We start from the raw sequence: 13,537 nt of genomic DNA on the forward strand, positions 1-13,537 counted from the left end.
GCTGCAGCTGTGGGTAGAAGCCCCGAGCCCTGGCTGCCCTGGCAGGGGGCAGAAGCCCCGAGCCTGGGCTACCCGGAGCTACCAGGAGGGGAAGCCCAAAGAGAAATCCCTGAGTTTGGTGCCATGGCAGGAGCCAAGGCTGGGGGAATGGAAGCCCAGAGCCCAGGTTCCAGGCTGCTGCAGCGCAGAAGTGAGGGTGTATCAACAGACAGGGACCTGGCTGCAGAAAGGCTGTGAGATAAAGGGGGATGTGTGCCCCAGGTCGGGGATGGGAGTCTCTGGAGATGCAGCCACACCAGGGGATTATGGAAATAAACATCTGTGCAGTTCCCCTGATACTAATCATTCCTCTGGGGTTTAACCATCCTCGGTTAGGGTCACGCTCTTGCTTTCCCGCAGCTGAACATGAGTCTGGGACAGCGTGAACCCCAGTTACTCCCATCTGCTGTTCCTGTCCTGCTTCTAGATGGGCATGGGTGTCAGGACTCCTGGGTTCATGGTGTCGATGAGATGGCTTCCACACATACGTTGGGAGCTTCGTGCTAGCAGCAGAAGTCTGGCTAGTTAGCCAGGGAAACTTGGCATGTTTAACACTAAATGGAACAAAACACTAGTAAATGTACCATAGAGACCAATCCTGCACTGGCCCTGGGCAAGTGGTCTTGACAGGACCCAACAGGGCTTTAAAATAACGATCAGTTTTATCCCTGTGTGGAACCGTGAGACCTCTTGGTTGCTCTGTAGCTGCACTCGGGAATCTGATTTCCTCCCCATAAGTTGTGCTGTTTATAATGCTACACTGCTAGTGAGTGTTTTGTCTGGCTACGTCTACACTGCACGATTAATCGAAGTAGTTTAAACTGATATTACAAAACCGATGTTATAAAATCGGGTTTGCGCATCCACAGTGCAATCACAAAATCGATTGCTTGCGTCCTGGTCCAAGGCTACCATCGATTTAAAGGAGGCGTGCACTGTGGGTAGCTGTTCCTCAGCTATCCATAGTTCCCACTTCCGTGTTAGAGCACAGTGCCTGATGGGGCAGAAAACATTGCCCCGAGTGGTGCTGGTAACAGCCCTCACCCCTCCCTTTGTGAGGCAGCAGACAACCCTTTGGCGCCTTTTTCGTAGAGTGCATTGAGCAAACGCCATAGCACAGCAATCTTTCCCTTTTTTTTCACTTGGTGGGGGGGGGGGGGAATAAACTGAGGAGCTGTTCCCTGAACCACGCCAGACACTGTGTTTGAACCTACAGCATTTGGGCTCAGCCAAGAATGGAAATAATTTCAGAGACTGCTGTGGACTGTGGATAGCGGGAGTCTCAGTACCCCTCCTCCCTTCATGAGCGTCCATTTGAGTCCTGGCTTCCGTTACGCTTGTCACGCAGCGCTGTGTTATCCTGCAGTTTTTTATTCAAACGCTTGGCATTTCGTTTCTGTAACGGAGCAGGATACAACAGATTTGTCTCCCATACAGCGATCAGACCTAGTATCTCCCGTACGGTCCATGCTGGAGCTCTTTTTGGATTTGAGACTGGCATCGCCAGCCGTGCGATCAGAGCTCCACGCTGGACAAGCAGGAAATGTAATTCAAAAGTTCGCGGCTTTTTTCTGTTTACCTGCCGCTGCATCCGAGTTCAGATTGCGTCCAGAGCGGTCAGTGGTGCACTCTGGGATCCCAGCGGAGGCCAATAATCGTCGATTTCGTCCACACGAACCCTAATCCGAGTTATCACTATCGAATTAGGCTACTCCTCTCGTTTGGGAGGAGTTCCGAAATCGATTTAAAGGAGGCGGTAAAATCGATATTAATGACGACGTCATGTGAACGGATACAGCGTTAAATCGGTATATCGGCCATTAAACCGATTTAAAGTCGCAGTGTAGACCTGGCCTGAGGCTCTTAAAGTACTTCACAAGCATTAATTAAGCCTGTCTGTTGCCTTGTGGTGCTGGCAAGTATTGTCCCCTGTTTTATGGGGAGGGAAACAGCACAGAGGTGAAGTGACTTGCCCTCTATGAGAGTGGCTCACTCCAGCCCCCCTGCTGTAACCACTAGACAAAACTGCCTCTCTATGGAAGAGGCAGACACAGGAGATTCCTGGCTCGTTGATGTACCACTGCCTGGCTCAGAGCTTCTCTGTATGCAGGTGGCGCATTCTCTCTCACCTCATCACAGTGGTTTCTGTCTTGCCCGCAGCTCCCCTCAGGTGGGCTTCCTTCGCTTCCTTCACCTGCTCACGGCCTTCGACTGGAAGAACAGCCCCCTCATCGTTAACCTGAACGCCGACCTCAAAGGTGAGTCGATGGGGCCCCACGCAGCCCACGGCGCTGTGCAGCACATCCTCTGGCTGCCCTTCACTCAGGTATGGCCGCGAGGAGATGAGTGACACCAGCGGATCCTGGCCTGCCTTGTTCTCAGTGAGAGCCCTGCAGATGGTGCTGCTAATCGGTGGTGCAGTGTGGGGGCTGGGCGGCTCGGGGTTGGGGTATACGGAACCGTCCACCACAAGGTTGTGGGGCTCGCTGTGACCCAAGTGGCCTGCGTCTGTTGTGGCTCGTGGGCAGGCTCTGTGGAATAAGATCGATTGGCATCGCATCCTTGTGGACAGGTTAGAGAAAAATCACTGTCCCTGTTGGCCCTAATTGCACTGTGGCTGCCATGGAGACTTCTCCATTGGGAGATCTCCCGTGGCAGGAGACGGATGCATTGACTGGACCATGTGAGGAAAGCCTTCGTACTGTCTTGTTTACCTCAGGGCTTGGCTACATTGGCACTTTACAGCGCTGCAACTTTTGCGCTCAGGGGTGTGAAAAAACACCCCCCTGAGCATTGCAAGATGCAGCGCTGTAAAGTGTCAGTGTAATCAGGGCGGCAGCGCTGGGAGCGCGGGTCCCAGCGCTGCACTCTACACCCGTAAGGGATGTGGTTTACAAGCAGCGCTGGGAGAGCTCTCTCCCAGCGCTGCGGCTCTGACTACACTCACACTTGAAAGCGCTGCTGTGGCAGTGCTTTGAAATGTCTAATGTAGCCAAGCCCTCAGTTAAACCCTCTTGGAAGGGTCTTTGGATGATCTCTATGTATGTATTCAGGAAGAGGGGAAAGGCCAGGGACTTGGCCTATTCAGAGTCTGGTTGGGTTGCCATTTTGGGGGTGAGAACAGCTACCTTGCTAGGAACCAAACTGAGACCACCTGCCCTCGTTTCACTGCGGCCACCCAGCAGCTGTTGGGAGAAGCTGCTTTTTAGCTGCTGCTGATCTGGGCCAGTCTGGAGGCAAAAGCTGAAAGCCTCCGTATCCTGTGACCAGTCACCAAAGCTCCCTCTGGCTGGGAATGCCTTCTTCGTTGGAGTGGTTAGCTGGGAACCCAAGCAGCAGATTATCTGGGACTCAAAGCGCCTGGAATGTGGGCTGGTTTCTTGTTCTGTTTTTCCCTTGTAGGTTTTAATGTCTTAATCCCTCTGGTGTTTGGGGGTGGGGGAAGGTAGGTTCTCTGTGTTTTATTGCTTAGATCTCTTGGTGTAGCTGTCCCTGATTTCCAAGGAGTTTACCTCATTTCCTCCTGGACGTAGTTTGCCTCCAGGCAATAGTCGCGCTCTAGTCTATTCGTTGAGACATGTTTGCTAGCACTGCTACCTGGGATGCTGTGTGGACATAGGGCATTGAGCTGGTACTTGGGAGACCTGGATTCAATTGCCACTGGGCTGGTCATCGCCACTTCTTGTGCCTCAGTTTTCCCATCTGTAAAATGGGGTGAGGATACTGACCTCCTTTGAGTTCTGTGGCTGGAAAGTACTATATAGGAGCTAGGTGTTGGTATTATTTTTAGGCCTGTTGATTAATCACGAATCAATTTTTTGAGTTAATCGCAGTGAAAAAAAATTAATCGCAGTTATAATCACATTGTTAAACAATAGAATATCAATTGACATTTATTAAATATTTTTGGATGATTTTCTACATTTTCAAATATATTGATTTCAATTACAACACAGAATACAAAGTAGACAGTGCTCACTTTATTTTTTATTACAAGTATTTGCATTGTAAAAATGGCAAACAAAGGAAGTAGTATTTGTCATTTCACCTTATACAAGTAAAGTAGTGCAATGTCTTTATGGTGAAAGTGCAATTTGCAAATTTTTTTTGTAATTTTTTTTTTTTTTGTTGCATAACTGCATTCAAAAACAAAATGGTGTAAAACTTCAGAGCCTACAAGTCCATTCAGTTCTACTTCTTGTTCAGCCAATCACTAAGACATATAATAAGAAGTGGGCAGCATTTACAGTGTCACCTGAAAGTGAGAACAGGCATTCACACAGCACTTTTGTAGTTGGCATTGCAAGATATTTACGTGCCAGATGTGCTAAAGATTCATATGTCCCTTCATGCTTTGGCTACCATTCCAGAGGACATGCTTCCGTGCTGATGATGCTCGTTTAAAAAAAAAAAAATGCATTAATTAAATTTGTGGCTGAATTCCTTGGGGGAGAATTGTATGTCTCCTACTCTGGTTTACCTGCATTATGCCATATATTTCATGTTATAGCAGTCTCGGATGATGACCCAGCAGATGTTGTTTGTTTTAAGAAGACTTTCACTGCAGATTTGACAAAATGCAAAGTACCAATGTGAGATTTTCTAGAGATAGCTACAACACTTGACCCAAGGTTTAAGAATCTGAAGTGCCTTCCAAAATCTGAGAGGGATGAGGTATGGAGCATGCTTTCAGAAGTCTTAAAAGAGCAACACTCCGATGTGGAAACTACAGAATCTAAACCACCAAAAAAGAAAATCAGCCTTCTGCTGGTGGCATCTGACTCAGATGATGAAAATGAACATGCGTCAGTTTGCACTGTTTTGGATGGTTATTGAGCGGAACCCATTATCAGCATCAATGTATGTCCTCTGGAATGGTGTTTGAAGCGTGAAAGGACGTGTGAATCTTGAGTGCATCTGGCACATAAAATGTCTTGTGATGCCAGCTACAACAGTGCCATGCGAATGCCTGTTCTCACTTTCAGGTGATATTGTAAACAAGAAGCCGGCAGCATTATCTCCTGCAAATGTAAACAAACTTGTTTGTCTGAGTAATTGGCTGAACAAGAAGTAGGACTGAGGGGACTTGTAGGGTCTAAAGTTTTACATTGTTTTATTTTTGAATGCAGTTTTTTTTTTGTGCTTAATCCTATATGTGTAAGTTCGACTTTCATGATAAGAGATTGCACTACAGTACTTGTATTAGTGCTGATATTGGAAGTGATCATGGCTTTGTGATGCTAAACTTTTGTCTGCGGCTAAGGAAAATTGTCAGGCCAAAGTTCACTGGAATCAACTTTGACTCAGAAAGATTTAGAGACTGAAGTATTCCAGAGTCATTCCAAGCAACGATCAGTGGAAAATTTGCTCCGCTGCTTGCTCTAGAGGAAGACATAGAAACAATGACCAACAATTTCAGTGCTGTAATGAATGAGGCAGCAAGGGACATTCTTGGGAAGCTCCGTAAGAAAACAAAACCTTGTGTCACAAATGAAATACTACAAATATGAGACATTAGAAGAGAACTCAAGAGAGACAAGAGCAGCACTGAGGGACCTGATCAGTACAGAGCAACTGGCAGAAAGATCAAGAAAGGAATGAAGGTGGCCAAAGAGATATGGATTGAAAAAGAGTGCTCTGAAATTGAAGAGTGTGTCAATAATAAAAATAGCGAACAAGCCTTCCAGATTGTAAAAGATCTGATGAAAAAAAGATGGACCCAAGCTAACGCAATTCAAGACAAAGAAGGGAACAATCTTAGAAGAAAAGGACGTCAGTAGATGGACAAATTACTGCTCTGATCTATACAACCACCAGACAAATGGACATCCTAGTGTCCTAGACAGCCCAGATTCAACAGAGGAGGAGGACTTTCCAATACTCCATAAAAAAGCGGAGACAGCTGTGAAATCACTCAAGAATGGAAGGCTACAGGTATTGACGACATCCCAGCCGAACTGATGAAATTCGGAGGACAAATAGTAATAGATATACTCAACAAGATTTGGCAGACTGTTGAGTTGGCCCTCCATGTGGACACAGTCACTAATCATCATTCTGCCAAAGAAGAGCAACCTGCAATTGTGTCAAAATGACTGGACCATAAGCTTGATTAGCCAAAAATCCTGTTTTTGGAATGAGTTACCTAGGGAGATGGTGGAATCTCTATCCTGTAGAGGTTTTTAAGGTCTGGCTTGACAAAGCCCTAGCTGGGATTTTTTAGTTGGTTTTGGTCCTGCTTTGAGCAGGGGTTTGAACCTAGATGACCTCCTGAGGTCTCTTCCAAACCTAAGATTCTATGGTCCCAGCAAAGTGATGTTGAAAGTCCTATTGAACAGATTGAAGCCGCAAACGGAGAATATCATTGCTGAAGAACAGGCTGGCTTTCGTGCTGGAAGAAATACCACAGAACAGATTTTCAATCTTCATGTTCTGTGTGAGAAGTACTTACATCAGCAGAACATCTACCATGTCTTTGTTGACTTCAAGAAGGAGTTTGACAGAGTATGGCACGAAGCTTTCTGGGCAACCATGAAGAAGTAAAATGTTGGTTGTAAGCTTATTCTTACCAATAAACAACCATATGCCAAGGTCAGCAGTGCAGTTCTGGTCAATGGCACAATAGGAGAATGAATTTGAACAATTATTGGAGTCCGGCAAGGCTGCCTTCTTTCGCCCACACCGTTCAACGTCTACTTGGAGCTCATAGTGACTGATACCCTAGAAGATCACAGATGCACAGTCAGCATTCGGGGCTGAACAATCTCAAATCTTCGGTTTGCTGGTGACATTTACGGCCTGGCAGGCAGCAAAGATGAACTTGCCAGCCTCGTGAAATGAGTGGATGAAACCTCTGCAAAATACAGCATGGAAATCAGTACAGAAGCCTGTGGAACCCCATAAGATTGGGTCCCTAATCCATGAACTATTGGAAGTCATTTACAAAACTTTTCTTAATCATTACGTGAATATTTTGTCTCATACTATAGAATTAGAATTTATAATCCCTATTCTATGGTGAGATATCTTTGAGCTATAATATGTCTTAATTAAAATGATCTTTAGATAGGTTTTTTCCTCAAAAAGCATTTTATCAAAAAAAATCTGATTAAAAAAAAAAAAAAACTTCACACAACACACAGTCAACCATTGGGACTCATTGTCAGGGGAGGGTGTGAAGGCCTAAAGTAAAACTTGGTTTGAAAGAGAATTAGATAAGTTCATGAGGATAGGCTCATCAATGGCTATTAGCCAAGATGGTCAGGGACACAGCCCCATGCTCTGGGTGTCCCTAAACCTCCAAATGCCAGAAGCTGGGACTGGACAACAGGGGATGGATCTCTTGAAATTGCTTGGTTCCGTTCATTCCCTCTGAAGCATCTGACATTGGCCTCTGTCAGGATACTGGGCTAGATGGACCATTGGTCTGACCCGTTTGGCCATTCTTAGGCTCTCTATTGTGCCTGCCCAAGAGAGGGACCTGAGGGCTGGGCTTATAAAGAGGAAACCAAGGACACTTCCTGAAGATCTTGTGCACTCCCGAAGTAGGACCATGCCTGGTTGCAGGAGCCCTGAGCATATATCCACGTGGCAGGTGCGATTGTAGCGCAAGTAGCCATACCTGTGCAAGCTTTAGTGTAGCTAGCCTGGGTAACAGTAGTAGTGTAGACATGGCTTTGTGGACCAGCTGCCAGTACAAGCTTGCCCAGGACCCTAAGTGTGTACTCTGGTTGCTAGCCTGTGCTGAATCCCTGCCGTCACATCTACACTACTGTTATGTGAACTGGCTAACTTTGAGCTAGTGCAGACATTCCTACTGGTGCTACAATCGCAGACTTCCCTTTCAGTGTAGACGCACTTGATGGGAGCACAGGGGATCTCCCCTACTCCCAAGCCTCTGTGCCTAGTTAGCAATTCTGCAGTTGTTGAAAGACTCTCGATATTTCAGAGTTTAATGTCTGTTTTGGGGCTTGTTACTAGGTTGTTTTTAATGTGTGTTGGGTTGAAACCTCTTATGCAAAGTCTGGTGAGCCTGGGAGGGGCAGGTTTGTAACCAGGTCCTTTTGCTGAGCAGAGTCATTGGATGCAGAGACGGGGGAGCCAGTGGCATCCCCAGTCATTGGCACAGAGTGCTGGCTGAAGCTGTTATATTTCTTAAACTATTTCAGCTGGCATCAGACACTGACTGGGGGGTCAGGGGTACTGGAGATTTCAATGCTAGTGTGTGTTAATGCTGTACATATCCCTGAACTCAGACAGGCTGCGAGTGATCCTGGGATCATGTCAGTGGAAGCATCTTAGCCTGGATTGTGGACTTTATATTTAATTGGTGCTGCGCTGTACACCACCACAATCTCCTCACTCTGCTTCTCCACTTCAGCTGTTGGCTTTGACCAACTTAAGAGCATCAGAAAATGCAGATTAGGCTGCTGCCCGCGTCCCAGACTGTTCCCAGCTCAGCCTTGTGTTTGGTGACCTGTTTTGAAGACCCATGTTCAAGAAAGATGAAGGGTCTGTCTTACGAGAGGAGGTTGAAGGAGCTTGGCTTATTTAGCTCAGCGAAACTAAGGCCATGGGGCCTCTGTAAATACATCAGGGAGGGAAAACTCCGGGGTGGGGAGAGAGCTGTGTTAGCTTGTCATAAACAGAGAGCTAAGGGTTAATGTTTCTTTTACCTGTAAAGGGTTAACAAAGAGAACCAAACATCTGACCAGAGGACCAATCAGGAAACCGGATTTTTCAAAGCTGAGGGAGGGAATGTTTGGGTCTGTGTCTTTGTCCGGCTCTCAGCTAGGAGAGGGGATCTTTTTCTGTCTTCAAGCTTCTAATCTTCAGTTTCAAAGTTGTGAGTACAAAGGTAGAAAAAACAATAGGCTGTTATTGTTTTTCTATATTTACATGTGTGTAGTTGCTGGAATGTTTAAATTGTATCTCTTTTTGAATAAGGCTGTTTATTCGTATTTTTCTTTTAAGCAATAGCCCTATGTATTGTCAACTTGATGCAGAGATCATGTTCATGTGTCTTTTCTTTCTTTTTTATATAAAGCTTTCTTTTTAAGACTTGTTGAGTTTTCTCTCTGGGTAGGCTAAGGAACGAAGGGAAGGTAAATCTCTTTGTGTTAGATCTACAGAGGGTGAAGCGCTGCAGCACCAGGGAATTGGTGGAGCGGGAAGAGAGAGAGAATCTTTTCTGTTTCCTTGTATTTGGGGTTGTCTCTTTTGTGGAATAGAGGAGACGTGCTTCTTGTATTGTGATGTAAAGAGGTTGCATCAGTAACTCTCAGGTTAGCCCAGAGAGAAAGTCTGGGTGGAGAGAGAGGGGGGAGATCTATGTATAATAGATAACATCGAAGCGCGACTACTCCATCCGTCGTGTACTATTGTTTCGGTCGCGACCGGTAAGTTAGGCGACGAGCGGCTATTGTGTACTCGTCCTGGAACTGGTGAAAAGACTGAATCGCTATTGGCGTTGTGTTGATGCCTAATGAGAAGTTTAGCCTCTCTTCGTCATGCGTGCAGAGACGTGAGCCATCCAAACGTGACGTTGTCCACGTAATTCATCATCTAGGAGAAACCTGAATCTAAGGGAAGGGGTTATTTCCCTTTGTTGTTAGACTCATGGGCAATCTGAGTCTTGGGGGTTCCCCAGGGAAGGGTTTGGGGAGACCAGAGTGAGCCAAAACACTGGAATTTTTGGATGGTGGCAGCGATATCAGATCTAAGCTGGTAATTAAGCTTAGAGGGTTTCATGCAGGCACCCAGATTTCTGGACGCTAAGGTCCAGATTTGGGAAAGATGCTTATGATATAGCTAAAGGACAATGTTGGCCCAGTCACAAAGGGAGATAAACTGGCTTTGAGTAAATTCAGGCTGGAAATGAGAAGGTGGTTCCTAACCAACAGAGGAGGGAGGTTCTGGAACCTAGACTTAAAATGAAGCTTGGTAAGTTTATCCAGGGGATTGTGGAACTGGGTTGTCCATGATAGCACTGTTCTGGATTCTGTGACCTTGGAGGTCCCCGCAAGTCCTATGTTCCTATGGTGAGAGTGCAGAGCAGTGGCTTCCCATGCTGCGTGTGCTGGGCAGGGCTGCTGGGGGCGAAGGGGGACGAGGCGGGCGCCCAGGCAGGGCTGATGGACAGGGTTTTTGGGTTTGTTCCCCAGATGCAGATTACACCGAGATCAGGAATGAGTTTGTGGCTGCCCGGCCTCACCTCCCTGTCATGTTCATCGCCACCCCCAGAGACAAGCGGAGCTCAGTGTGGACCAAAGAACGGCCTTCTGCACAGGTGAGCCAGGCATCATCCTGCCCAGCCATTCCTGCTACGCTGGGGTGCCTGCCTGCAACCAGACAGGGCTAACTTCTGCTCACCCTGCACTGGAGTGCTATGGTTCCCATACCCCTTCTCTCTCAGGGTTATTCCAGATGTGCCTCTTTGCTGGGCCTGCTGCAGAGCTGCCACTACCCAGGAGGGAGGTATTGTGCAGACTCTTTTTACCCCCTGCATCTGAGCAGTGTCCCCAGAATCTGTGCCCTTGTCCTTCCTTTCTTCATGCCCTTCACTTTAGCACTGTTGTACGGCTGAGGGCAGTGTCTTCCCTGCCCTCATTGGAGTCGGGCACCTGCCCCTGCAGCTAGCGAGGTGTCCCTGTCGCAGTGTAGGGGCAGTGTGATGTCTGGGTCCTCCTTGGTTCTACCCTCCAACTCTCTGCCCCTCCTCAGATCCTGCAGCGCCTTCTCGTGCTGGCACTGGAATCACTCCGGGTGTTGGAGGAGCAGCTCACAGACGCGCTTGGGAGCCAGGATGTGAAGGTAATTCCTTAGCGTGTGCCTGAGCCTTCTCCGTGCCCTGGAGGGGCTGCGCAGGGGTGAGTGTCCGCTAGCTGTTTCTGCAGCTGGGGTTATTGCCCAGATCCTTTCCCTATGCCAGCAGTTCTCAAACTTCATTGCACCACGACCTCCTGCTGACAACTAAAATTACTACACAGCCCCAGAGTGGCGGGGGGACGGGACCAAAGCCTGAGCCCACTCGAGCCTTGCCACCCCAGGCAGAGGGGCCTAATCCCAAGGGCTTCAGCCCCAGACAGGGGCCTGTAACCTGAGCCCTGCTGCCCAGGGCTGAAGCCAAAGCCTGAGCCTCGCTGCTCAGGGATTTAGCTCTCAGGCTTCAGCTTTGACCCAGGGCGGTGGAGCTCTGGCTTTGGCTTTGGCCCCAGCAAGTCTAACACCAGCCATGGCGATTCCGTTAAAACAGGGTTGTAATCCACAGTTTGAGAACCCCTGCCCTGTGCTTTATAAGAATGGCCATACTGCATCAGACCAATGGTCCATCTAGCCCAATATCCTGTTTTCTGACAGTGGCTAATGCCAGGTACCCCAGAGGGAATGAACAGAACAGGGCAATTTGAGTGATCCATCCCCTGTCATCCCAGCTTCTGGCAGTCAGCAGTTTAGGGAGACTCAGAGCCTGGGGTTGCACCCCAACCGTCTTGGCAAATAGCCCTTAATGGACCTATCCTCCATGAACACCCCTAGCAATGAGTTCCACAGGTTGATTGTGCTTTTTGTGTGAAGGAGTACTTCCTTCTGTTAGTTTTAAACTTGTTTCCTGTTCATTTCATCGGATGATGTGATGTTTTGTGGGCAGGAGGGAGGAAGACCCCTAAAAAAGTTGTCAACAACGTTTAGCCAAAAAATTGGGAAAGGTCTGTTTTTGTATGAAAATCTGTCTGGGTTGAAAAATTTCCACCTGCTGTTAGACCCAAGGCAAGGGTAGATATTGTTGAGAGAAAAGAAAGCCAAGTCTGATCTCTGTTGGGCTCTGTAGAGTTTCCCCGTAGAGGTGCTGGGCCTCTTTTCAGCGCAATCAGTGCCAAATGGTAGCCTCTAAGCTCACTCTCCCCCGCCTTCCTCCTCCTCATTATGCTGCAGTCTGAGTTACTTAGGATCATGGAGTGGGGGCTGTATTTTGAAAACTAACTGCTGTGGAAGTGGGCGTTCTCCAAAGAGCCCAGAAGAGGGCGCGCTTGCATCAGGCGGCTGATCCTCTTCCGAGACTAGCATTTGGGAAATTGAGGATGATTACATGTACTGTACAGCTGATCCGGAAATGAAAAAATCTTCATGTTAGGCCAGAGCCATGTGGGGTCAGTAATGATCTTCCATAGCTGTTCCCTGATGTGTTTGAGGTGCTTAATATTGCTCAGAGGAGTCTGAAGCTCCTCAGGTGAGGATTAAGCCACCAGCATTCCTGTGTGGTAGGCAGGGGAAGTACAGAATTGCTTCCTCCACCACTGAAATAAAACCACCTCCTGGGGTGCATTGTGGCAGCAGTTTAACATTGTGGGGTGCATTGTGGCAGCAGCGTGACACTGCTGTTCAGAACGGGAAGGGAAGGGTGGTGCCTCTAACTGAAAGGGCAAGTGGAATTCTGGGAGGCAGAATGTAATGACTGGAGTGACAGTGTGGCCTGGACTTTGGGGCTCATGTGCTGACTCTTGCAAAAGGGTCTCTGGTTTAACCCGTCAGCAGAAAAATAGCACCTCTTCAAACCAGGCTTGGGGATTTTTCTGGGAATGACTCGGCAAGAGGAGCACCCCTCGCTCAATGGCCAGTGTCGCTTCCTGCAGAAATCAAATGTTCCTAAACATAGGCTAACCATATTTCCCAAAGGGAAAACGAGCCACTGTGTGGGGTTACTCTGAGCCTCCTCTCCCCGCCGTGGGTCCGAGTCCTCCTCTCCCCGTACTCCCACAGAGGGCTGACCTGAGCCACTCATCTGAGCCCCCTCCCTGCAGGAGGCTGGTGTTGCTGCTCGCTGGAGCTCTGCCAACCCCATACCTGAGCTCTGCGCAGAGCTGGCATCACCGTCACCACCCTCTCCCATGTTCCTCCGCAAACCACTTCTTTGACAAAAGTGGGCATTTGTTCCATTTTTACTCTTGGCAAGAGCAAATGGGACAAGTGCCTACTTTTGTCAAAAAAAGCCAGGACGGCCAGGGCAGAGCTTAAAACAGGGACTGTCCCGGCCAAAACAGTACTTAAAGAGATACCTGTCTCACTGCGCCCTACTTAGCCTGAAAGACTGGAGTACAACGCACCATGCTATAGGTACAGATTGAGATCAGTACAGCTGAGTGCAGCAAGAGAAGTCTAAGGGAGATCTGAGCGTTGGGTTGTACCCATGTATGTGTGGGAAGCAGGGAAACTCTGCCCTAAGCTCAGCCCACAGTCCTGAACTCCTCCCGCAAGCCCAGAGGAGCTGTCTGTTTCTGCTAAAACGATCAGCAGCAAAATTAGTTAACAGTGATATTAAAGTCTTGTCTGCGCTAAGAAATTGAGCAGTTGCTGAGAGCAGATTAGACCTAGATGATAGTAATAGCCAGAGTCGCACATTCTCTCTCCTGAAGATCTGGTCCGAGTCTCCTTTTTTCTGTTTTTATGCTGCTACCGTCCATAGTTCCTTGTCTCCTCAAATATCACTGTCCGTGGTGCAATA

At 47.9% G+C, this 13,537-nt stretch overlaps 1 protein-coding gene across 3 annotated transcripts in view; it reads left to right on the forward strand.

The window, feature by feature from the left end:
* NOL6 (nucleolar protein 6) overlaps nt 1-13,537 on the forward strand; it is a 67,232-nt gene that overhangs the window by 29,084 nt on the left and 24,611 nt on the right. For all 3 annotated transcript variants that reach the window (XR_004373637.2, XM_032779849.2, XM_032779848.2), the window contains exons 21-23: nt 2,200-2,297; nt 10,203-10,327; nt 10,762-10,851. Coding sequence is in view for 2 of the 3 variants with exons in the window: in XM_032779849.2 (XP_032635740.1) it covers nt 2,200-2,297; nt 10,203-10,327; nt 10,762-10,851 (313 nt within the window). In the remaining variant the exon portion in view is untranslated. The remainder of the gene's footprint in view (nt 1-2,199; nt 2,298-10,202; nt 10,328-10,761; nt 10,852-13,537) is intronic.

The sequence above is a fragment of the Chelonoidis abingdonii genome, chromosome 6 (assembly GCF_003597395.2).
Source record: "Chelonoidis abingdonii isolate Lonesome George chromosome 6, CheloAbing_2.0, whole genome shotgun sequence".
NCBI lineage: Eukaryota > Metazoa > Chordata > Testudines > Testudinidae > Chelonoidis > Chelonoidis abingdonii.